This window comes from Syngnathus typhle, linkage group LG2, assembly GCF_033458585.1.
Source record: "Syngnathus typhle isolate RoL2023-S1 ecotype Sweden linkage group LG2, RoL_Styp_1.0, whole genome shotgun sequence".
In the NCBI taxonomy this organism is placed as follows: Eukaryota; Metazoa; Chordata; class Actinopteri; order Syngnathiformes; family Syngnathidae; genus Syngnathus; species Syngnathus typhle.
In genome coordinates this window covers 19,225,000-19,252,893 of record NC_083739.1, presented here as the reverse complement: position 1 = coordinate 19,252,893, position 27,894 = coordinate 19,225,000, and the positions used below count along the sequence as shown (strand labels likewise).

At 40.8% G+C, this 27,894-nt stretch overlaps 1 protein-coding gene across 1 annotated transcript in view; it reads left to right on the top strand.

Annotated features, from left to right (window-relative positions):
- Positions 1-27,894, top strand: part of bsna (bassoon presynaptic cytomatrix protein a) — a 68,109-nt gene that overhangs the window by 7,937 nt on the left and 32,278 nt on the right. The window contains exons 2-3 of the mRNA XM_061272426.1: positions 1,964-2,615; positions 15,963-17,942. Coding sequence (XP_061128410.1) covers positions 1,964-2,615; positions 15,963-17,942 — 2,632 coding nt within the window. The remainder of the gene's footprint in view (positions 1-1,963; positions 2,616-15,962; positions 17,943-27,894) is intronic.

Here is a 27,894-nt window from a genome sequence, read left to right as displayed (position 1 = left end):
TTTGCTCACATCAAACTTGTAACCGCCTTCTCAATCCCGAGACGTGAGCAGGACGAGGCTCTCTTGTCAAAACAATAACAACAGAATCTTTAATCCAGCTCTTGTATTGGATCTCACAAGATTGTGTAGACGTGTTGCTGCTGCATTTAAGTTTTAGACATGAACTATTTTTTTCCAGCTGTGCACTAAAGCTTATCCTTTTCTTACTGTACTGCGGTTCCCTCACCAGCTTTTTAAGCCTCTTATTCTGTCTTCTTCCACCATCAGCCAGCTGCCTGAATTAGTGGCGCCCTGAGCTTCTTGTTGAGTCACTCTATCAAATACACACATGATGAGACAGTGTGCACATAAAGCATACATAGCAGAATTCCCTCACAATGTTTTCCTGCGCGCAAATATAATACTATTATTCAACGTCTTAAAGTTCTTGGTTTCTACTTTCGTACGACCGAAACACACACAAGAACAATCTGAAGGAGCACATTTGCTAAAGTGGGGCAGATTTGGTGAGGTGAAAATGTCTGGGGGCTGACCGCTTAGCTTAACCTGGCAAGAGCCAGATTGATACGTGAATCCCCAGACAGGGTTCTTCACAGTATCAATGTGGGACTGCTCCACTGTGATATGCTCGGGAAAGGTGGGACAATTGAGTGCAATACTTCAAGCTGATTGGACGATGTGGCAACTTATGCAGCCTACCAAACTTTGGTTTTCAGCAATCACGGCAAGGGAAGTCCTAATCGGGAAGTTATAGAAGCGCAAACCTCTAAAAATTCACATTGCGTCTCTCGTTGCTCTTTTTCAAGAGGAAGCTGTGAGTAACTTCTCAAGAACAGGATTAATTGCAGTGCCCATGCATTATTACAACCAGTTTGGTTGGTTCGTTCGTTTTCCACGGCCTCAGCGCTTCTTGCTTTCAGCTACCATGCAAAGTTACACTGAGCTTCCAGTTTCTTTAACTTTTCACGAACGTTGTAGTTTGCATGTTTCATCTGGTAGTGTTTCTTGATAATGAATTTTTAGAAAACAGCCAGCCTCTCAACGAACTTGGCAGACACAGTTGTTTTTTTTATTTCGGAAATAAAAATATGCCAATTTCTACTTGTCCTGGAATCAACAGCCCTCTCTGTGATTTTTCCTCTGGAAAGTGCCACACAAAAGTCATGCAGCGAGAGGTTCAGTTTGACACCTAACACGACCTTGGGATCGCTGTGTTCGGAGAGGCAGCGTGAGCTCGGAGCATATTTCCGAAAGCACCCGGGATCAGGTCTGCTGCCATCTTCTAGTGAAATATAATTTCCTTTTTTCTGTACATTTTCTTTTCTTCTGTGGTTGGCAGTGAGGGACCACAAGTTCTTAATATTATGCCAGAGGCTGGCGGCCGGTAGAAATTTGAACACGGCGGCCCACTGCGATTGGAATTCACACATGCGAGATGTGTGTGTGTGATTGTGTGTGGGGTGTGTGTGTAGCCTGCTATGCTCCCTTTTAATTGCTCTGTGCCTGTGGTTGTTGTGAGTTCCTTTCCCAGCTTTCATCAGCAGCCTGGACTAATTATTTTTGCGTTTTTCCCCCTCAATACTGTTTCTGTCAATCTGGTTGTAAGAAGATAATGGGATTGGCTACCAAACATTGACATTTAGGATTCTTAATTGCTTATTCATCCAGTACTATGTTAAATGAATCAGTTTCCCATACAGTTACGGAACAAACTTGAAATAGGATTAACACACGCGCACACACGCACATGCACTACACATTTGTGTTTGGTTTTCTTTTAATTTTAGGATGTATTTGGATTGAGCCAGCATTGGATTACTTGCTTGTTATTATGATACAGTTTGTGCGAGCAGCAGATGTAAATGTTGACGTACTGAAAGTCAACCACTTTCGGTTTCTACTCACACAAAGTACAAATGACTTTATGTCTAATCTTTGACTTCTTTTTCTTCTTCTCTTTCAGGGGACCAATGGGTCAGATGGGTAGCCCCAAACTTGGCATGCAGCAAGGAGTTCAAGGTGGAGGCGGGATGGGAGGAATAGGAGGTTTAGGAAGTGGGATGGGTGGAGGAATGGGAGGCAGAATGGGCGGAGGAATGGGAGGTGGGATGGGAGGCGGAGGAATGGGAGGTGGGATGGGAGGAGGAATGGCCACTGGAGGTGAAATAGGCTCGAGAAGCAGTGAGCCCTATCGCCTGGCCGCCCATGACACGCCAACCTCCCCGCGTCACATGCAGTCAGGCCAGGGGTCCGGAACTGGACAGGCCTCAGGCCACGGGATGAGTCACAGTCCAGCCGGGGCCGGCATGGGGGCCCATACAGGGCAGAGTCCCGGCCAGCACGCCTCCAGACGAAACCTGCAAGTCGACTTCAACAGTTCGGGCGGCTCCAGGACTGGTCGCTCCCCCTCGGTGTCACCAGACCGTGGTGTGACACCCACCTCGCCCTACTCGGTGCCACAGATCGCGCCCATGCCAAAGAGCAAACTGTGTCCGGTGTGTACCACCACAGAGCTCTCCAACCCACCAGCTGTGCCCAACTACAACATCTGCACCCAGTGTAAGGCCACCGTGTGTAACCAGTGTGGCTTCAACCCAAACCCACACCTCACTGAGGTAGGTCGCGCTTGCATATGCCTTGGTAATAATAATAATAATAATAATAATAATAATAATAATAATAATAATAATAATAATAATAATAATAATAATAATAATAATAATAATAATAATAATAATAATAATAATAATAATAATAATAATATAATAAATTATTATTTCAATTCATTGCTTGGTCGCACTTTACTGTTATACACATTACTGCTGTACTGTAAAACCTGATTGGGAGTTACATTGTGCTGGTCTAAGTTACAGGAAATTTGAAACGAGCCTTCAGCATCATTGTTGCAGCCTGTAATCTAATAAATGCTACTTCCATCCATAAGATGTCACATCATAACACCAGATAGCATTTAGCAGAGAGGAGAGTGATGCCAATTAGGAGGATCAGCAAGAGATTACACTTGTTTTGATTATGTTGGGATTCAGTTCATTAGTGACATGGGTTGCTGACTGTTATTTGATTGTTTTGACCTGGAATTGTAGTACAGCATGTTATAGAGATTCATGCACGTATTATACACGTAGACTTACATATGGAGGTTAACGTTTCCCCGTCCCCCATCATTATGATTATGATTATGTTTTGGAGCTCACCTGTGTTTTATAGGAAGCTCCTGTCTCTTTTGAAACACGGATGAACTACATGAAGCCATTTCCATCATTGTGCACTGCTTTCGCCAATTTATCACTTTAAATGGATACAATTTTGCAAGAGATGCAGCTTCTTATTAATATGGATGAGACATTTTTAAACGCCCACACTCCCTGATGCGTTTATGTTTCTCTTATTGTTGTTGAAAAATGACATCTGGGAAAGATGTTAAAAAGTTGTTGTGTGGAAGCTAGTCGTTGAATGATTAACAGCAGGAAAAGTGTGGGTGTTGACCCTTTGGGATAAGTGGAGGTGCTTGAACACCCACATCCCCAACAGGTGCAACACCTCTAGATACACCATCTGATATCCATACTGTCGCTGTCCAATGTCCAATATATTTATTATATTTATTTATATGTGAAGCCCAAACTACTCTGTTATAGCTATTACAGTATGTACTATATCACACATTGCAAAATCTATGGGAATTATTTTCTTGTTGACCAAAGACACCCAATTTTGCTTTGCCCCAAAATCTATTCGGTAAATAAAAGATGAAAAGTAACTACAGTCAAATTATAAACCCGCTCCGTAAAAATTATACTCGAGAAGTTTGCATGCTCTCGCCGTGATTGCATACATAGTTTTTTTCCAGATGCCCGGTTTCCTTCGGCTCCCTGTTTCTTGCCTATAGTCTGCTATGCTCGGCTTCAGCTCACCCTTGACCCAAATAAGGACAAGCGCAATACGAAATGGATAAATTGGTAGATAGCATTGGTCAATGGTTACAACCAAGTAATTAAAGTTTGTCAGTTCACAGGGCATTACATCAAAATAGAGTCAATAATAAAGGCAGCACTCGCTCACTGTGTATAATTATGCTAAGATGGGAGATGGGAAACCCATTTAGCAGCCTGGAGGGGTGGTAATGCAAGCTGATGGTATTGTATTTGCTTGTGTCTTGAGCAACTCATTTTCTGGGAAATATCAGACCCACTCCATCGGTACTTTTAACCAAAGTGCCTCTAGTGTGTAAAAATGGACAGTATGTGTATTGTAGTGTTATTTATTGAACCTTCTTTTAATCAGGAACATTACAACAACTCTTCTCACATGAAGTTCTATTATGATGATGACAACGCTAAATTTGGCCTTTGTATGTGTGAAGAAATGATAAACATATCATTTGTTGCTATTTCCGATATAAATGCATTCATTCAACTCTGTCTCTCTTCCTCTGTCTCTCGTTCTCGCTGCCGTTTGTCATCAGACTCCTTTGCCGACAATGTCTTCTTTCCTACAGCCTGTTTGTTGTTCAACACACAGCATGCTAATTTTAGACTCAGTGTGCACACATGGCTGCTGACAGAGATGTGTGTCTGCTTATGTGTGTGCGTGTTACGCGTGTCAGAGGGGAGAGAAAAGAAGGGATTAATTGGTTTCAGCAAAAAAAATATCTGCAGATTGAGGTTTCACTGCCTGTCAAACATGTTTTATGTTCAAATGTGTGAGTTAATTTGAATACTTTTTTTCTGGCAACAGTTTATCATTCTAGCTCTAGTGCATCCCAGGGGTGTTTGATGGGGATGAGGTAAGGGTTCTGTGCAAGCTCCACACCAAACTCATTCAAGCCTGCAGAAAATGGCCTTGTCTTAAACTGTTCCCATTCCATTGCGTACAATCATCGCAAATATCTTTCGAACAATTAAGATTGAGGGATCGATAAGCCAATTTATCAATGAATTCGTTGATTAAGAGGTCTGGCCGCAGCTACCTCTCCACCCATTTCTCACACTCTAACCATTTGTTCCAAAATAAGATGTTTACTTGATTATTCATAAACTGCAACACATTTCTTATTCCCACATATTTTAAACAGTGAGATGTCATCCTTCAAATCCCAGTACCATGCATCAAAGAAACGTTGGCCTTTGTTATTTTACTTTAGACAAAGTATTCTGCTCACTTTGTATATTAGTCATCCCCGCAGATGATAAGTTAAAGTCATTTCCTGAGCTTGCAATTACCTTTCACATGTTGTGCAGGGAATGAGCAACTCCAGTGCTATTTCATTGCATGGCATTGTGACTAAATCAATGATTCATTTTCTTTTTGTCCGCTGCTTTTCATATTTCGGATTCACATTTATTATTTTCCCTTCACATCTTTCTCCTTCTTCTCTCAAACCGTATGTGTGTATGTGAAAATGGGGGTTGCTACTTGTTTCCATTTAGAGAAAAAGAGAAGCTTTATTCAAATGCTAAACCGGAAAATTGTGTGACGCCATCAACATGATCATGACAATGAGACTCAAGACATGTGACACAAGACACACTTTGGGCTGGTCGTCTGTCAGTTGCAGTGTATGTATGAACAAACAACCAGTCACACTCTTGTACACACTGTCAATGACTTGCCCCCTTTTTTATAGGCATTTTGGACTGACACAATCTTTAGTGGCAAAACCTCAAAATGAAAGGCGATGAGAGGTCAGATGATTTTGTGCTAGTTTACAGTCTCGAAATCTGGGTCAAAATCCAAATCCTACAACCTCAGGGGCATTCCTCTTAATACGAATCATTACAGCGCGCACTGATGGTTTGTTAAAATGTCAAAACATTGTTTGTATCTTCAGTCTATGAAGGAGGCTACATTGACTAAAACCTATAGGGGGCACCACATTAACGTTTATTGGCCTCTCCGCTCCCTTTCCCTCTAGTATAAGGGTGCCCTTATGGCTCGTTATCGTGATCTTCCTGCTTCTTCTCCTCTCACTTATCTTCACGCCCTTCCTCACACCCCTCTGAGCTGTGTGCCAAAGATGGGGGAGGAGGATTTATCTTTCCTCCTGCATGGAGAGAATCATGTCTATTCTGGGAAAGTAGGATGAGATGGAAGGTAAGAGAGAGGAGGGGGGGGGGTGAAGATGGGGAGAAGGTGAGAGAGTCAAGGGTTCTCTCCTCACATTCATTAACTATGAGAAGTTCCTTTAGTCAAGCAGGTAGACAGGACGCTCTCACAACGACAAGTAAACACATGCATATGTCGTGTGTACTTTGACCAACACACAAACGTTGACTTGAGCACATCCGCACCGAGAGGATGCAGCTGCAAGCCCAGCAGTTCAAGCGCGGGAATTCCTAATGAGGTGTTTTAAATGATGAATGCATTCTGCTGGCACTCACATGGCTGCAGATGGGAGGGAGGATGGCGCCGGCCGTGGCTTTCGAGCCAGGCTGCAGCTCCACTGTGACAAAATGAAAATACCAATGTGACTAATAAACTGAAATATTTTAAAAGTGCCGCATAAAGTCAAAGAGAACAAAGTGTTTAATCAAACCAGCCGCTTTACGATAGCATATAATACAACATGACATAGATGGGCAAATGGAAATGAACATTGACGTTATTGTTATTATAAACTTTTCAAACAGCTGCTCATTTCCCACACTGAACATCTACATCTGTGGGAACAGCAACTATTGCTGGAGTTTAGATAGAAACCTTCTCTGCCTCTTATCAAGTCAAGTCTAGTTTATTTATATAGCACTTAATCACAGATATGTCTCAAAAGGATTCACATGGCCTCAATTGATAATTATTCTCAACATCCCTGATCTGTAATGGAATTGAACCTGCAGTGACGAGAGCATGCAAGGCACCTTAATATAACTCCTGAGTCTTTTGTAAATTAATTCCTCGATGCAGTCATGTCAGCGGCTATGCAAAAAAAAAAATTGCCAATGATTTACCTATCCCTAACTCAACCTATTCCCAACATCACAGGCAAAAGTAGTAATGTGGGCTTGCTCACACATCACAGCACAGGGGGGACATGAAGGTGGCAGAGCAGCATAACTAGAAGCTGCAGGAGGATTTCCAAAGGTTGGCTGGCTGCTGCCCCAGTGCGATAACGCCCTGTTTTGACTGAGCTTTGCAAACAGGTCTGCACTGGAAGGGAGATGTCTTATCTCCCGTTTCCTTCTCCCACACAACAGACACCCTTTTGTGGCGACTGCTGTACCCAAATACAGCAAAACAACAGTGGCAAGCTAATAACAACCTTTAGCATTGAACAAAGAAAGCAATAACCAGGCACAAAAAAAAAGCACACAGAATTAATTGGAGAGACATATTCTTGTAACTACTCTGAGCTACACTCGGGGTCTAAGCAGACATGAACTGCTAATAGAAATGAGACACGGCTAGGTCACACAAAGTGGGAATGAGAGCTGATTGGATGACATAAGGAGACACAGCTTATGACTTCAGATGTAAAACTAAATTGTTGCGTGTTTCCCGCATATGCTGTACGTATTGGAATATATTCGAGATTAGTGTTCCCCAACCTTTATTCAGGTATTTTGCGATGTAAGACAAAAATGTCACAGAAACTGGATACATAAGGTTTATGTATGCTCTGCCATGCAATGGAAGCGTGTTTAACAATTCTGCCTGTCACTGTCACATGTAGATAGATGAATAAGGATACATATTGTACTGTGCATTGTATATTGTTTAGATAATCAAACTAATTATCCTGAGGAAGACCAATAAATGTGTTAGAGCAAGATTAAATGTGACAGACCACAAAATTCAAAGAAAGACCATCCAGCCTCATGAGTTGCTTTCATGTAGACACATTTCATCAATTAAACATTTAATGGAATTTTAGAATCCATCATGTCTTCCGTTCTTCTGATTTAGGAGTAGTTTAACAGCATTTTGGAATTGCATTTACACATAACATATTTCATATTCATATTAATCCCCCTGCAACTTTATCACACTAAAAGTCTTATCCGCCTCTAACAGACCCATCTATCCAGCGACAATCTTCTTGTCTATTCACAGTTTGTCCACTCCCACTGATTGTGTGCATGCGGTTGGCAGGGAAGCTGCGATCACACTGGGTTTGTTCCAAAGTGCTGAGACAGATTTTAATTAGGAAACATACGGTACAATCCTAATCAATACCATCGAACCATTTGAGGTTGTTCAATGGAAAGAGAGGTGTGTATGTGTGTTTGGTGTTCATCCATTTTTTGTACCGCTTAAGTTGTGGGTGACCAGTCAATCGCAGGGCACATGCAGACAACTAATCATTCTTACCCGTGGACAACATATTTAGAGTCTTCAATAATACCAGCCTAATCGAAAGATGACTTCGAAATTAGTGCAAGTGCAAACGCCCTAAAGTGAGGGTTTTGTTCCCAATGTCAACACACATTATTGTACTGTCATTTTGTTCTGCAAGCTAGTGAAGGTACACACACGCCATACGAGATGTTTTATAATACAACCGGTTGTGTGTGAGTGTGTCAGTGGCTCCTGCTGCTTGCTATGGAGGCAGAGGAAGATAGCGAGAGTGTTGTGCACACAGCTGGAGAGTGCAGCACCTGCGAGGCGCCAATTATGGTTCATTGATCGCACTTTGCCTAGCTATTATTTCCGCCGTGTGTGTAATTGTGTGGGAGTCGGTGAAGTTCACAAAGCCAGTGTGACTCCCACTTTTGAATGTGTGATTGACATATGCAACTCCCAAAATACACTTCTGTGCCTCATACGGACTAGTTTTCAATTGATTAGATTTGGAAAACACTGGTCAATAGTCATCGGGTGTCTATTTCCAGTTAATCAAAGAGGTCACCGTTCTTGCATTGAAGGATGACTAATATGCGTGTGCATTTTCATAACTAGCGAATGAATCTCTGTGCTTTATTATTGGAAAAGTTCCAGGAACGTCCTTCCAGCTTGCTTGGAATATTGATCAGTGCATTAGTCTGTAAGTCAAGTAAGCCAGAAAGACAAACTGTTCCTTCATTGGAGTCATTCTGCATATCAGCCTTTACTCAATGTCTAATGTCAGTCGTACTACAGTCACTGTTCATCCGACAGAAGTGAGTACAAACATTTGTAAACATTTTAGCTTTTCACAGGAGGCGCAGCACCCAAATAAATGATATTGTAATACAATTTCTGTTGTGGTTGTTTTACCTTTAGACTTTGTAGTCGCTTTTGTTGCCATTGGTTTAGTGACTAATGCCAATGTGTTGAGTTATTGTGTGGGCAGAGTTAATTTATGAGCTGCACACTAACTACTTTATATTCTCGCAGTGTCATTTCTAGTAGTGTTGTCCCATACATACAATAAAATACCGATCCAATCCAAGAGACAGATTGTGACCCTGTGTCAGGTTTGAAGGCTCCACATAAAATATCCTGCACTGTGTTAAAAAACAAAACATTTCTTTTTTGGTCATGAAGCAGAAGGCCACAAAGAAGAGGAAAAAAAACAAAATGAAGGACAAACTGGATATTTTGAGAAGCTGGTCAACTACACCTCCCATTTTGGCGACAGACGCTATCTGCACTTTGCTTTTAGCCACAACTACATATTAAAGTATAAATAAAGTTAAGCATTACCATAACATAGGCACGATCAATGAGTAATCGTGTTTCCTAAATTTCAGTATCTCAGCTTAACTATCAACTCATTTTTAAATCAAAACAATCTTGAATATTCTTCTTCCCAGCTCTAATACATATTATCCCATACAAAAGGTCAATGGCATAGAAAATGCACAACTTTACATGCAGGCATGTTTTTAGGAAATATCAGTCAGTCTTGACGGTTTTAATTATTATGTTCCACAATGTTTCAATCAGATATTTGAAAAAGTAAAAACTCTAAATAAGTGAAACCATTCCTGATCAAACCTGTGAACTAACGCTAACACTGGAGCAGTCCTTGTCAGTTGTCTCCCCATTTCTTTGCCCGCTTGTTTTCCTGAGCCCAAAAGCAATTTACAGCATTTTGATGGACAGGTCTATTAGTGTAAATGCTGTGTGTGGGTTTCAAGATGTAAGTGCCTATGGATCCTGCGGGAGCCTGTGGAGCCGTGCAGCGCACAAAGTGTGGCCAATTGTGAGTGTGTGTGCTTGAGTGTTTGTTACTGTATGTGTGCGTGCATACGGTCCAGGCTCAGATTTGTAGAGTATGTAATGGGCTATATTGTATTACACTCTGGACTGCCACACTTGACCGCAAACAGCTTCAAGTACTTGCTTACTTTACATTACCACACTCTGAATCTTGCTTGAACCGCGTCACCATCTTTGAGTGTTCAAATAATGGATCTTTCAAGACAGCAACTCTTTATCTTGTCATACTTTCTTCAGGCACCTTGGGGCTTGAACCACTAAATGCTAAATAAATACCGCCCAAAAAAGCACTGAAAGAATTATGTTATTCATACATCACTGCTGTAGTTGAGTCATTGCTTCCCGTTAAGTATGAATCCAGCCATTCATTTTTTACACTATTAATAGCATTGCAGGTGTGCTGAATCCCGACCCAGCTTACTACTGGACTGGTCACCAGCCATTCAGAGGGCCTATTAAAACTTTGAATACATTTTTGTGTGTTGCTGCAGTGTCATCTATTTTTATGATACTGCACCACTATCTTAAATTACACAAGTGAGCAGCGACTATATATCAAATCCATTACTCTGATTGATGTTAAATTATCAATTCACATCTGCTTGTTGAATGCCTTGCATTTGATTTTTCAGGTCCAACTTAATCTTTCTATAGCTGTTATAGGCCTGTTTTATTTCAAATGTACAGAAAAATGCTATTAATTATACCTTAACACAATGGTTTCAAAGTTGAGATTATAATTATAGGCTGCAAACAACCGTACTAATATGCAGTGGTGAACTGCGTGTTTGGCACAGTTGGGATTTACCCCGCTTCAAACAGCTCTTAACACAATCATGTTGCAATACTAGATGAAAACACAGTATAACAGCCCACACTGGTGCCATAGACATCACCCAGAGCAGTTCAGAGTAATAATAATTTAAAAAATGTTATTTCAGGCTACCTACAAGATCTGAAGCAAATATAAAAATCTACCAGGTTAGAGGAACACTCCCATTGCTAATATATCCTCTTTGAATTTACCACAGTTAAATGCTGGTTCCAATTCATACCTATAAGGGAGAGGACAAACAAACAAAAACACCCCAAAATAACAATGCATGCTTTCCATTGAAGTGCAGGTTAAAAGATGCTCCAGTGAGGGACCCAATGAGAAGTGACCATGTCCACTTTTGTCTCAGGCTAAGCGATATTCAGGGCACTCTGACATGTGTTATACATAAAATGTAGACAGGGACAGTCTTGTATTGATTACATAAACAAGCCCCTTATTTCCATTTAGAGTGCTAATATCATCAAATTCATGTGACTTGGCTTGATCGAATGAACGAGGGAACAACTGCAGGATGGTTTTCATGTATGAGGAGCCATTAAAATGTGCTGAGGTGCCCTTGAAGTAAAGCATTTATCATACAAACAGGACAACTACCTTTTAACATGCATTGGACACCTGCCAGCATCTTTGGTCCTTTTACAATCAGATTCTATGATATCATATAATGCCTGTTCAAAAATATGCACCCCGGTGACACGCATGATATCGGCTGTGAAGTTACTCGAACACATGCTTTTCGTGTTTGTGACGTGTGTCATGGTAACAGGTTCCGTGCGTGTTATCCCACTTACAGTATACTTAGACACCCACCTTTAAATTGAATAAGGTGATGTCGTCACTCACTTCTTCCTGGCACTGCGTAGTCTGTAATAGGGATGATTAAATTTATATTAGGGCACAATTGGTTGCACTTTTGGTAGTCACTTGGCTGTTTTAGTAAATACACTGTGAAGAGTAGATTTTATAAAACATACATGAAAATATTACTAATGTGTCCATAGACAATTAATTTAATATGTTAATTGCTATTTTTAAATTGCTTAATTATAATGAAATGTTATATTCATTTACCAAGTGTGTGTTTAAAAGGTGTTTTGAAGTGTATAAAAACAGTTTTCAAACTGTATAAAAACTGGTTTCTTAACATGTATGAGAAAAAAGACAAATAGCCAAACTGACTACACACAGGCAAAAAGGGAACTGAAAAATAAGCCTGGAACTGTCTCCTTGTGTTCTGTTTTACTGATTTATATGTCGAAATATTAGTGAAGCGGATTAAGTAAGAAAAGGGTAGGAATCTAAAAAGCTCTGCTTCCTCCTACTCCTTTTCGAGCATTCTTTGTTGTTGTTTTTTTCTGTGACTTAAATATAGCACTTTAAAGTGTTTTTCATGATATTTCATTGTTTTGTTTTTCCTCTTTTCGTGTTTTAAATATGTTCGAAATAATGACATATCAAATCAAATCAAACACCAATGTTTCTTAATCACAGTGGAACCTTGCTAGTCAAACATATGCATATTAGGGGCACATAGGGAATAACAAAATTGGGCAAGAACCAATCGAGCGTCCGGCTAAACTTTTATTAATTTTATAGGCATTTTTAAACCTACATTATATAGCATATGAACAAATTTGTCCTTAGTCATATGATTGTGATAAAATTATAAGAAGAAATTTGCAGCAGATAGGCCGTACATTCGTATCACATAATCATGATCACTTTATCTGCTTAAAGTTTTAGCTGGTGCACAGGTGTAAAAAGCGCTCAACCACTCTAAAATATATAAAAAGCAACAGAACAATAGGAATATGCAGGGGTGCGTGGCTTATGGAAAATCATGTCTCTTTTTGATGTTACGGTTGGGATGCTATGAAGTATTAACAGACCGGTGGAAGAAAACATTGTCACATGGCAGAAAGAGGCACGCTCAGTACTCATTGTTTTTCATTTGATCATTTTAAATTTATGACCTACAAGTTCTTCATGCATAATGTAATTAGGACTTCAGTGTAGGTTAGATACGTATATAACTTGACGTTACGTAGCTACCATAGTTATGCAGAATCCAAGGAAAAAGCAAAACATGCATGCAGAGGTAGTCATTTTTATCATGCGAGACTCTGAACTCTGAACTCTGAAACTTTACGTAAGTTTAATCGTGCATTCCGTGGAAATGTTGCTTGAATTTTTTCCTTGCTGACAATGTGGCGAGACATTCAGGGTCCATTTTGAAAACCCACTGAAGTGAGTTCCTTGTCACTGCACCAATGGTGTATGTTTTGTAACCACAGGAACAGACCACATCACAGCCAGCATTCTATTACATTTCTATTCGCATCAATGCTTGCCATCACTTTCATTAGTCTATTGCCATTTTGTTAGCAGTGAGCAGAAAAAAGTGAATCTAATGAGAGGATGGCTCATAACAGCGGTAGCGAGTTCTGTTCCACCCTCATTGTGCTGCTTTGGCTCTTCAATTGAATCTTGCTCCATAGCCTGTTCTCTGGATATCTTTTTATGTCAGCAGGCTAATTAATGACAAATTGGATTATAGAGTCATGCTGAACTCTGCCCAATGGAACGCACAGTCTTCCTCCCACCCCCATTCTCAGATGAGACTCTGTGATATTGGGAACACTATTTTGACAGATGTGATAATCAAATCACACATGAAAAGATCACCACAGTAAAGGAGAGTGTGTGTGTCTGCCTGTGCGTGTTTGTTTGTATGTGCACATCAGAGTGCATATGTTTGTGTCAAATTCACATAGAGACTTGTTGCTATGCACAATCGTTTTGTGGTGGGAATAAACGCATGCGGGTAAGTGCGAGGTGGACATGCACAAGAAAGACGGAAGTAAAGGTTCTTGAAGAATCTATTTTGGAAAATCAGTAAATCATTAAGTGTAATGGAGTCATGTGATTGGTTTTGATGTCTACGCTGATTAGATGTCACACTTTTGGATTATGGGATCCAAAAACAACAAAAGTATTATTTTTTACAGTGGAGCCTGTTATGGTTGATCTCAAGCTATTCCAGAATGCTGTTGGACCCCTTTTTCATTTGCATTTCACACCATTTTTTTTCATACCATATCTAAGAGGAGGTTTTTAGAAGGATACTGGCTCATAAATAGAAGGGTGAAAAGTTCAAAGATGATATTCACATATCTGATGTTTTATGTGATATGCAGACATCCTTACGTCTAAAATTTTTGTACAATTTTAGAAGATAACTTTTTGTTGAAATTGGAAACCATCTGTCTTATGGAGTGGTAATGGCGTTTCCACTGTATTACATTGGAAACAAACGACATACTGTGATTACATAGGATTTGTCATAGGGGGTGATTGAGTTATAGGTCCCTGTGGGGAACCCATCTCTGTTAGTCCAGGATTATGTGTTTTTTGGAGTAGAAGTGGTTAGATAGTCCTTGGGGCTGGGCTGTTAATGAAGCGCGACATGATTAGACCACAACCAGATTAACTAACTGCTGAGTTGATCCCCTCCGAGGTCTACTTTCTTCACATCTTGTTTTTAACAGAACCAATAAGTTCAGTTCAGTTGTTTGTTCTCCCCTGTATTATTTTGATTGTCTAACATAAAATACATTTTTCTTTGATTCTCACGTCAGATGAGAGCTGTTTCTATTATTTTACTTACACGTAGCTGTAAGATTGAGGGTTATGAGGTTAGAAACAATACTCTGGTATATCCTTTCCACAACAAACTACAACCACAGTAATAAGCATGTTGGTAAAGCACTCAAAACTAAGCATGATTTTTTTTTAAAGGTCTCATTGTGGTACAGCATGGATGCAATTACATTCTGCAGTAACCATAATCTTGTGCAGATACTTTCTGATCATCCTCAAAGAGTGTGTTGGAGCAACACTATCGGGGAGATTCTGAAGTGGAGGGGTGAGCGGGTGTAGGAGTGCTGTATGTTTGCGCATTGCATTATGGGAATGAAAGGGGATGGGAGCAATGTGAAGAGATTTACAGTGCTGTGCTCAAGCTGCAGAGATGCTAAAATAGCAGTCGGTATGGTGGCTGAGTGTTAGCGGCTGATGGAAACTGTGAGGACAGACGCAACACGAGCGGGTCGACACACTTCACATAGGAGGTTTTTCACAGGGTATGTCTTTTTTAAGTCAGAAGATGTGAGCGAGGGCAAACCTGGTATTTAATTAAGCATCAGTTATCATCTGGAGGAGGAGAGCTGATGTTGAGAGATGATGAAGGGTGAGGCTCATTTCCTAATCTTTCTTGTTATATTTGTTTGAGTCTCGTTTATAACTGCTGTGTGCGTGACCATATGGATTTATGTTTGAAAATCTTCTCAGCCACGTTGCAGTGATCTCTCAACACCCACCTATGGCCGAGCTCAGCTTCCAATTCTGGTCAGAATGTGTTGCCAGTTTTTAAAGGAATAAAAAGTGATGGTCATTATGTGAAATTGTCCAAATGCACTCCCTCTGTCATTGCTAGGCATTGAATTAATATAGTATTCACGTGGTTTGTATTGAAGTGGAAGGTGTGTCTTGTGTCGGAGTCTGCTGTGATAGTAATAATTATAAGTCCTGTTATGTTTTACATCTTTCCTGTCCACCTTTGGATTTGTGGGATGTCACTGTATAAGCAGCAGAAAATGTGTGTATTTATTGCATCAGATGAGGAGCTTTCTGTTTTTGATAAACTGAGTTGATAAAAACAACTCAAGTAGACAAACCTTGTCTTGCTTTGTAAACATAGCTCCAACACCGATAGTGACATTATGTTTATGTGCAGCTCGTATACAATGCCACAGTATCCACCCATCCAATTTCTGTACCGCTTGTCCCAACGGGGGGTCGCGGAATTCTGTGTAGCGTCAAATGCAATAAAACAAATGATTCAAATGTTAATAACTGAGATGGAGGGCAAAGTTAAAATGTCATTTTGGCTTTCTGTTTGCAGGTCCAGGAATGGCTATGTCTCAACTGTCAGATGCAGAGGGCTCTTGGCATTGATATGACCACACCTCGTTCAAAGAGTCAACAACAGATCCATTCGCCTTCCCATCAAGCGAAACCTCTCGTCCAGCCTCAGCAGGCTGCACCTCAGCCAACACAGCGAGAGACTGCAGCACAGCCCAAACCTTTGGCACAGAGCCAGCCCACCCAGCAACAGCAGCCGCAACAACCACAGACTCAACTCTATGGCCAGAATCAGTCCTACCCTCAGTCACAGCCATATTCACAGTCCCAAGCATACCCCCAATCCCAGACATACCCACCGTCACAGCAATATCCTCAGTCCCAGCAGTATCCCCAGGTCCAGGAACAACCCCAGGCCCAACAGTATCCACAGTCCCAACAGTATCCCCAGTCCCAGCAGTATCCTGAGCCGCAGCAGTACTCCCAGTCCCAGCAGTACCCCCAGTCCCAGCAGTACCCCCAGTCCCAGCAGCATCCACAGTCCCAGCAGCATCCACAGTCCCAGCAGTATCCCCACTCCCAGCAATATCCCCAATCTCAACAATATAATCTTTCCCAGCAGCATCCGCAGTCTCAGCATCATCCCCAGTCTCAACAGTATCCCCAGGCTCAGCAGCAACCTTACCAACAATCCCAATCCGGACCCCAGGCTCAGCAGCAGCCCTACCAACAATCCCAATCTGGGCCCCAGGCTCAACAACAGCCTTACACACAGTCCCAATCCGGACCCCAGGCTCAACAACAGCCTTACACACAGTCCCAATCCGGACCCCAGGCTCAACAGCAGCCATACCAACAGTCCCAATCTGGACCCCAGGCTCAGCAGCAACCTTACACAGCGTCCCAGTTTGGACCCCAGGGTCAGCAGCAGCAGCCTTATCCACAGCCTCAGTCTGGTCCCCAGGGTCAGCAATATCCCCAAACTCAGCAGTATCCACTGGCTCAGCAGCAGCCTTTTCCACAGTCCCAGTCAGGGCCTCAGACACAGCCTCACAGTTCACAAAACTTACACAGTCACACATCTTCCAGTGGTCCCCAGATCCAGACAGGTCCTTCCCATCAGGGAATGAGGTCTGACTCATATTCCCAGAAAGATCCAAGAACTGCTGGAGGCTCTGCAGGAGGTCCCAACCAACCTGGTGGTCCAAGAATCCCTCACCCTGGTGCTGTACCCCTCCCTGGCTTGACAAAAGCACCGTCCCAGCCTGATCTAGGTCGTGGCTCTCCCATGCACCAGTCTATGGCACGGCATCATGACCACACCAGAAGCGCTGGCTCTTCTCCAGCTCACAAGCCCCAGAGTCAGGCCCATCCTCCTGCCCAGGATGGACTGACCAAGCTATTCGGCTTTGGAGCTTCCCTACTCAACCAAGCGAGTACCCTGATCAATGTGGACCCTTTACCAACCTCGTCCGCGCATCCCAGTCCCGCACGAGGCAAGGTGGTATTCAGTAATGCGGCCCCTGACAACAAACAGCCACAACAAGGGGTCTCAGGTGCCAAACCATTTGGCATGGGGGGTTCTCATGGTTCGACTCAAATGGGCGGTCCTCATGCGCCGACCCAAACGGGTGGCCCTCAACCTCCAATCCAAATGGGCGGCCCCCACGCACCAAGCCAAATGGGGGTTACCAATGCACCAAAGCAACAGCAGCAGACTGTACCCCAACAACAAGGAATGCCACAACAGCAGTCCCTTCAACAAAAAGACCCACAACAACCTCAAGGGCAGCAGCTTCGACAAATGCCATCACATGGGCAAAAGGCGGAACTAAAGCAGGATACAGCAACGGCTCCCACCACAGCTCTGCAGCCAGCAAAGCCCAAAGTGAACTGTCCTCTGTGTAAAACAGAGTTGAACATCGACAGCTCTGACCCACCCAACTACAACTCATGTACGCAGTGTCACACTCAAGTGTGCAACTTGTGCGGCTTCAACCCTACACCACATCTGGTTGAGGTAAGGAGAGCAACGAATGACTCAAAATATCTCACACACCGAAATAAATGTGGGTCCATCAAAACAAAAGGAAAATGAGGAAGTAGCAAAGAAAGCAAAATTCTCCTAAGTAAAGGTCACATCATAAAGAAAATGAAAGGCGGAAGATCAGCATAAGGGGGGAATCTCAGTATGTTACTATCAACTGATGGAAAAAATATTCCAAATTGAGAGCAGAAGCATGTAACTCGTGCAGACAGGCACATTGAAAACGACTCGTTTGCTTTGAGGCGGCATGAATCCTCCAGGGTCTTGGGGGAATACAGTTGGTCGTACAACTGTACTGTGCTACTGCCTAGAGATAGACCTCAAGATAATCCACAAAGTTATATTTAGCTACTACAGCTAGCTGCTAATTTTATTTCAATCAAGCGTGTATTTGTGTGTGTGTGTGTGTTTGTGTGTGCGTGCTTGTGTTTGTGTGTGCTTGTGTTTGTGTGTTGTGCAGCTCTAGAAAGAAACCAGGAAGACAGAACAGCATTACAATAATAACATAGGAATACAGAATAATGTACTATATATACAAACCATGGAGCACCCATGTCTATTTTACCCGAGAGCTACTTATTGGGTTGTGATTAATGCCAAGTGCGACCGGTTATCTAAAATATAAATCTGCTTGATTTATTCAAAACTAAATAATCTGCTCATTATCATAGTGCCCTCTAGCTCATTTCTTCAAACGCTATGATTTGGTCATTTAAAATACTGATCATAAACAATTGTTACTTCTCTGTATTTCCTCTCCTTTATTTACACCGATACAAGTGTGATTTAAAAAAATAAAAGAAATAATTAAACGGAACCAAAGGTTCACTGGTAATTGGTGCTTTATTTTAGAGGCTACATGTTGCAGACAAAAAGCTGGAAGCGATAAAAGCTGTATAGAAGGGATGGAAAATTCTTTGCTTTCTTTTTTAAACTCACAGTACCTTGCTGTTTACAACAGTATATCCATCGATAAAAACACCTAACGCTCTAAGATGACAGTGCAGATGACTGGCAAAAGACAAGAACACTGTGTGACAGCAAAACACTTGATTTCTCAATAATTCATGGCGGTTTCTGAAATATAAATAGTGGGAAATATTAAATATGTAAAAGGTGGTGGTGTCTCCTGAAACAGCAAAGTAGAGAGTCACCGGGTTTACTGTGTTTCATTTGGCCGGCTATTTGGTCCTTATTCCTGACTTTAGCAGTTTTCTGTAAATAAATAATAGAAGACACAAAGCTTATGAATGAAGACTCCAGAACTCATTTCATTTTCGTCAACAAAACACAGCAGAAAAGACTTTCCCAGTAAATAATGCACGACCTGAAATGGTGCAATTCATCGCCATCGTAGAAGCTGTTCAAATGCCAATAAAACGAAATAATGACGCACACGTACGCTGCATAAGCAGGTGTTGGTGACTGACTGAATGAGGCCATTTGTACAGACCAGTCTGTCACTCCAACTTTCACAGCCATTGCCGGTGCTGTCTTACCAATTATTACTGCACCAGCCCTACCCACTTGAGACACCATCTTATCATTTGTGTGTTTTTCTTGCCCCACTTTTGTAGCTCTAAGCTAGTGTTGACTACATTTGCAATTGTGGTTTCTAACAATAACCAGCCACTATCCTGAACGTGCATAGAGTGCCTATAGGGGGCCACAGAAATTTTACACCATGCAACAACATCACATATTGACTGAGCATTAAATCCAGTCCTTGAAGTCCTTAAAAAGAAGGCAAAATATTTCCTTCCTACAATTTCTGAAGAGTGAGTGGTAGTATTTGGATTGACACTCAAGCGTCCACTGCAGTGACTGATGTGCAACATAGACAAGGATCCAAATGAAAAATTCACTAGAAGAGATGAAATCACCCTTTCAAAATATGGGTGGATAGATCGCGTTAGAATGCAGTGAATCACGCTCCTACATTTAGAAAGAACCCAGAACAAAAAAAACCAGCGAGCAGTAGCTAAACCAGAAAGCTGCTCCTAATGGACCAACGCTTCGCTCCACTACTTCAGGACAGCTCGCTACAATTAATAATACAACAACTCCACATTCTTTCCTTTACTTTCTTGCTTCACAACTTTATCCAAACTCAACTTCATTTTTAGAGTATTTAAAAATACACACAACTTAAACAGTGCAGTGTATAAAGATCAAACACAAAACATAATACGATAAAATCTTACCAATATTACTACAGCAATAATAATAATAATAATAATAAATATAATATCACCCTACTACAATAAAGTACTAATACAATAATAATAATAATAATAATAATAATAATAATAATAATAAAAGTATTATTCAAACCTCTCCCTCATGGCTGTAGGTGGAGCAAAATAAGTACAAGGTATAATCATGCCACGCCCAGACTATACGTACATCTTGTACCAAAAAAATAGCACAATGAGGCAAAATGCTATGAAGAAAAAAACAAAACAAAGAAAACATAGAATTCATCATTTTAAAATACCGCACCAGATTCCTTTTTTTCGCCATTGGAATATTTACATAGCAGCTCAAACAAGCGATGAATGAGAATTATGAAATAATAACTAAATAAATACAATATACGTATATCTTATTGGCTCAGACTTCTGACTGTTGTCATCTTCGCCTCATGCAGGTCACATGCTACTTTTTTTTTTCTTTCTTTTTTGTATATCCTTTCTCGGGAACTTGAGAGTGATAGGGCACAGGCTGTAGTGCACATTAACATCAAACAACACACACAAGCAGAAATAGAAGACACCCACAGGAACACCATGAGACAGTTGAAACATAAAGGTGAAGGAACGATGTTGTAACGGAATGTGTGGAATTCCCTCAATGGGACTTTTGAGGTAAAAGAACTTGGGGAACAAACACATTTTTTCTCTCTTTTTATAATGCATTCAGCTGTTGAGTGGCCTTGACTTCATCCAATACTGTAAATGCTGATTCAGAATGCTTAATCTCTTGTTTACTGGCTTTAAACTAACAGCATCCTGTAATTGCAACTGAAAATCCTGCGGGAAGAGCATTAAGTACGACAAGGTAACTCTGCCAGAATGGATGAAGAGCAGGTTCAAAACAAAGGAGTAAAACAATGTTTTTTCATGGAGCTCATCTGAACTAAATCAGAGAGATGTTTGCATGTTTTTGCAATTCAGAAAACAGCAGCTATTTGTCGATTTGCAATTTATTTCCATTCATTTGTTCAAACTGAAGTTGGTGATTTCAACTCAACACAAGTGAAAATAAATGAGTACGAATCAGAAAGACGCGTGACGGAATGAAACTAATCATTTTCATTCATCACATTCAATGGCAACCTCATGTTCTGGCTAAAGAAATGGCATGTTTAAATCTGATACAAATAGGTACAGATTATTTGAGTGTGTCACCCGTGCGTGTAATAATGACGATTTCAGTGAACCAACTTATGAGACCTCGACTCTCAATTAATGAAGTAAAACTAAAGCATCAAAAACATTCTTCAAATGTGAGTAGTATTGTTTGTTTGCTTCAGAGGGGCGTCCTCCTCAGTCCCATAGCTCGGAAGACTTTTATGACCCTACAATTTATTTTGTTATTTGGTATTTATGTGGCTTGCCCAATGCCAAGCAGGAGAAGGTCAGAAACCAACTTTGGGTAGTTAATATTCACACTAAACCCATTATTATGACAATAAAATCATACAGACAGCTAAATAACACTGTCCATTTTTTTTTAAATGATCAACCATAATATTTTGCCTTTTAAATATACTAGTTTGTGATGTTAATCACCTAGAAAAATGATATCCTTGTTTATAAAGCTTGACAGTTTATTAATGGATAAGAGAAAAACATGCTCACAGTAGGCTAAGCCCAGAGATGCTCTCCATGCAAGTTGAGTTTACCGTGTTAGGGAATTTGGCAGACCGCATAGTACTGCCTCGCTAGACTAAGGGCATAGAATTCAACCAGCTAAAAGCAGGCCCAAGTTGTGGCGCGGGTGGTGTAATGCGATTTCTATGGATTTGATCGAGGTGCAGGCAGACAGATTCATTGCGCAAATTACTATTATTATTATTATTATGATAATATCATGTTACATTGGTGTTATTCATAGCAAGCATACATCCACACATAGTTTGATGCAAAGAAGCAACCACTTGAACTTTCAATGTACTTTGTCAGCAGGTTAGACAAAAGAAAAGTGTTTAAAGGAAGTTCTCTTTCTTAACACAGCAGACATTTTGTGGAGGCTCTGTGGGGGAATCAGCAGCTGGAGGGACTTCAAGCGCCTCACTGCACTACAGCACTTGTACTAAATTGTGCTTTAAAAAAAGAGACAAAAATAGAAAAAGGGACCATGGTCTTTTGTAGCGCTGCCCCCACACAACCTCTTCCTGCCTCCCTGCGGGTGTTCATTTCAAAGAGCAACACTGATATGTCTTTCTTCTTCTCAAAGCAGCATTGAAAGTCGGATGAATTAGTGAGTCATAACTGGAACTCTGCGTGCGTGTGTCTAAAATAGGTTTGCCTGTGTAGCACATCATGCCACAAATAGGAAGCTCACAGTGGTGACTCATAAAATTGAATGAAAATGGTAAATTACTCATGTGATCTGACAAACAACCCAAATGTTAAACCCTTTCGAGTGAGAAAAATCCTGATGTGTGTAACAATAGGATTGTGAGATTACATGTGTGTTGACAGGGGGACTGTTGAATTGTTGCACAACATGTGATGTAGTCGCAAGAAACATGAGAGAAACGTGGGGTGTAACATAAAAACAAGTGAGCAAACGTGATGGCTCTAACCATCCATTCTGTATAGTTAAAGAGACAGAACAGAATGAAACAATGTGTATGTCAGAAAGTCAATAATGATCAAAAGAATACCCGCATGGAAAATGTGATATTAAAGAAGGCACATGGTGGCATGGACTCCAGTCTGCCTATAAATAGTGAATCATATTCCAGCCTAGCTTCCAAGTCATGGGCAGTAAAATTCTCTCTGGGTGCCATATTGTGTAAATTAGCTGTGCTGTTACCTCACAGAGGGGCAACATTCAGAACTGTTTGCTCACAGGTATATTTTCAGAAACAGGCAGATGGCAAAAGCTTGGTGTGTAGACACTCACCCAATTTACAAGTCAAACTTCCATGATGTGTCCCAAAGTCAAATTAAATGAAAAGTCACAAAAATCCAAGATAGGTGCTTCTACTTCCTTGTGATGGCAGGCAGGTTCCAGTATGAACACCATTTAATATTGTTAGGGACTAAATGTGATTTCACCAAATTTGTTTTACTCCATCGGGGTGTGAGGCCATTATGACCATATGGAGAACATTTAGGGTACTACTTAGCAAACCGCTCTGAATGGACTCACACTGACAGTTTGACAATGTCGTGAGTGGTTGCCAGGACGTAAGCTGCCAGACTAGCTGCCAATCATCTGTCAGATGCTTTCACAATGGCCATCCTTGACTTTGCTGACAGCTAGTAACCTGTCACACACACACACACACACACACACACACACACACACACACACGCACGTGCACACACAAATACTGCAAAAAAACATATGTTCATGCAGAGAAAAATAACATGCAGAATTATCATACATACACACTGTTTGTTTTTAAACTTCAAACTTGAATACATTTTTTTTTAACAATTCTTGTTTTACTTTTGATAGCATTAGTTTTGTCCAACATTTTAATCAAATCATTACTTAAGTAAAGTTTTTTTTTATTTTCCAATATAATATGGTGTTAATGTTCAAACTATTCAGACCAGCTCTAACAATAATGTTAAATACACTTTTTTGAAGTAAAACGTCTGTCTCATTTTTGATAAACAATTGCTATACTTTATCTGTGGTCATTATAGGAGTACTTGTAGAGCTAAGCACATTTTGAGGTGGTACTTGGTATAAAAGATTTGAGAACTACTGCCCTATATGTTTCTACTAGGTGACAAATGCCACTCTTGTGTTTCTGTTAAGAACTAAATTTGGCAGTAGCCGGCAGCCACGGAGGGAGACGACATGGGAAGTGCAGGATTGAGAAATGAGAGAAATCAAGCGGATGACTCACACGATGACTCGACTGGGAGACACAGAGCAAATCTGATAGAGCGAGCTTAACGAATTAGGCAGTGGGTGAGCTGCTGGGAAAAGTTCAGAGGTCCGGCAGCGAGGGATCACTTGTGAGAGAGAGATTAACTTGAGGGGTATACCCGGCTGGATGTATTTCCTGGGTCTTCTTCTTGCTCCCCGTTGCTGCTTATTGAGTGGATGAGTCATACTCCATCCTTGCTTGTCCACTAGAACACTCAACTGTAGCTTCATTCGTATAAAAACAAAACTTTGACACATCAGGTTGATGCATGTGTTTCCACAACACGAGAAGTGTCTGATCTGGTCTACTAACATTATACACCAGTCGGTGAGTCAGAGATTGCCATAACAATGCCAGAAAATTTCAATCCTGTGTATTATCAAACTGAGTTTAATTTGACTGACTTTTATGCTGAGGTCAAACTATGACATATTGTTAATTCAGGCCATAAAAGAGAAGCTCAAAACAAATAGAAATGATACAGAGCATTGGCGTCATATTTGCCTCTAGGAGATGATGATTTTCAGCCTTAATTGCTTGATTGGTTTGCTGTTTGTGTAAAAACAACACACACACAAATTAATTCCTGGAACCTTTGTGAAGAACTGCTTCACAGGCCAAAAAGAGCCAATTCCATTTTGGAGGAATTCTTTTTTAAATGTGGAATGGGAAATAAATGTTCCCTTTCTTACATTTGCTCAGAAGTATCACAAATATTGTGATTGTACACATAAAACCTCATAAAAGTCTTGCTCCACCACTGCCAGTGCGATGATTAAAAAAAACATGAAGAGGATTTGATGCTCTCTGTTCACATATTTATGAATGAACCACATCACATTAGACTTTTTGGCTGAGCACTTAAACATGATCTGAATAGCCATACAATTTGGTCTCAAACACGCATCACCAAGAGACTCCTTCTGCTGTGCCGGCCCACCCAGGTTGACAGAGAGCGCTTTGCCAAATTGGCAAATATTCGTAACAAGCTTTGCACTGATATTAAAATCTTTGAAAATAGAGCCCAATGTGTGAACTATCAATAACTCAATAACTAAAAATATGCCCCATTGATATACATTTTGTGTTAAAGGTTAGTATGCTACTGAGCGCCATTTTTATTTTGAAATGAGATTGATTGATATGATTCTAATTTTAGCATTTTGTCATTTGAACCTTGTGGAATTGGTGAAGTTTATCAAATTAATTTGTTCACTTTAGGGTTAGTCAAATTGTAATTAATTAACTTAATCAACCAAATGTAGCATCCCCAAACACAAATTTAAACTTGACAAAGCAGCACTATGGCTATCAAATAAAGCTGCAGCAATGAGGGGTCCAGCCTTCATATGGTAGTTCAATACAATTTAATCAAGTCATTTGCATTCATGGCCTGATGTCTCAAGTCATTAAGGACAAACTCTTCAATCAAATCAAACATCTATTTTTTTAATAAAGAATAACCGAGTTTCCTCTCTAAGTGGCAAATGTGGCCAAAAGTCCCTTCTGCTTTCATTGCACGACAAGTCATTTGAAACCTGCAACAAATATCAGTGATAGCATGGCCCTGCACCAACCTATCCTCTATATAGTATACACCCTATGACCTATATCATACAGTATGCGTACACTTGCTTCCCCACTGTTATTCATGGTGACAAATTGGAACGACGACGGTCCTTTCCAACACCCTGAGAGCGCAAGCTTGAAAGAAACCAAAAAGAGAGAAGGAGGTTGGAGGGGGTGACTGATGCTGAGAGCTGGGAGCGAGGGAAAAAATGTTTCAACCCTAACATGTTGCAGAGGGCGACTGTTGATGATAAGTTGAAATGACTTCAGCTATTTGACTTTCATTAATTCATTCATTGGTGCATGTCAGACTTAAGTGACATTGCTGTGTTTTCAAAATGAAGACAATTGTATTTAATTTGAGGATTGCTTGCTTCAGATGTAACCAGGAGAGGATCTATGCAGACACATACAACTCATGACTATGCACAGTCACACATACGTGGTTTTTGCTTCTCATTGGGGTTTTCCTGTCCTGTGGTGTGTGTCTCTGTGTGTGCATGAATTTGTGTGTGTGCATGTGTAGAACGAGAAAAATCCAGCTGCAACCAGAAGCCCAGGTGTTTGCATTCTACTGCTGTTGTAGTTTCTCAGTAGCTCACTCACTCACTCACTCACTCACTCACTCACTCACTCACTCACTCACTCACTCACTCACTCACTCACTCACTCACTCACTCACTCACTCACTCACTCACTCACTCACTCACGCACGCACGCACGCACGCACGCACGCACGCACGCACGCACGCACGCACGCACACGAACACACACGTGACAGGGCTGGCTAAATCGTCATATCTAACAGAAGGGCAGCTGTCCCCCTGCTGCTGGGATGTGGTACTGTGTTGCCTCTCTCCATGGTCCTGATTTGAGTTTATGCAACGGTTGGGTTTCGTACTGTGTTGGCTCTCTCCATGGTCCTGATTTGAGTTTATGCAACGGTTGTATTTCGTACTATGTAGACTCTCTCCATGGTCCTGATTTGAGTTTTTTTAACGGTTGGATTTCGTACAGAAAGTATTGCAGTTTACATACTTGCAAAAGTCATATTCACAAAAAATCAAAAACTGCAAGTGAACTAACAACTTTAGTGGCATCAAAGTCAAACCAACATCTTTTTTAGTAAGCCGTTTGCTGTCTGTCTAATGAAATAAACCTTGCATGCGTTGCCTCAACACGGATTGACTGTCAGTATGTTTGTTCCGTGATTCAAAACAGATGGAAGTGATGCGGAAGTGAAACATAAAGTGAAGCGAACATGAAAAGCGTATCGCAGCAGGAGTCACCGCAGCTGTCAGAGCGCAGTTTGAGCCTCCTCCAATATCCATTGTGAACCGCTATATTTAGGGACACCAGCACCTCGGTCATAGTCCACAGCTCAAATTATCATATTCCTGAGTGTGTACAGGTTTCCACTTTATTATTTTAATGATGTTGTATTTCTTTGTTGAGAACAGTTAACAACTTTCCCAGAAGCCTGCTTTTAAAAGTGGAGGAAGGGAGCAGAAAGAAACACAATTAGACTCATTGTTTCAGTTGACGACATTATAATTTACACTGTTTGGGGACATTGGCACCCATTTTAAATTCATATGACACCAAATATACTTTTTATTCATTTATTCTCAGCATGGGAAATTCAATTTTTGGACAAAGGCAGTGATGGAATGTTGTCTAAAATTTTATTGTTGTTGTTTTACTATAAACTCCTCTTGAATCTGTAATTTTAAGTTATCTAAACTTGCCACAAAAAAAAGGATACAGTCAATATTTTTCCCCCTGGAAACTAAAAACTGGCAGCAATAGTAGAAACTATTAGTTATTTATTGCAGCCTTCTTGGACTCCAACTAGATTCGATTCCATCTCACAATGACAGTGCTCCCGTGGGCAACAATCAAGAAAGTGAGTATATGTGTGTGTGTTTAGCTGCACTAAATCTCTGGAAGGCTAGATGGTCATTTTATTACCCCAATGGATATAGATAGTATTGTTATGGGTAACTATTGTGTAGTGTGTTACTGATTAGGTATGTTTCCATGTATGTACATTCATTTTTCTTATGTCATAAATACATATATAATTTTTTTGTTGTTGTTGTTTTCCGTCACGTGTCATTTTGTGCTCCGTCTCGCCTTCTTCCTCTTATTTCACCTTTGACCACTCACCTCATTTCCCAGTTGTGTTGTCACGACCCATAAATAATCTCGGATGTGATCACGTACCGGTCCACG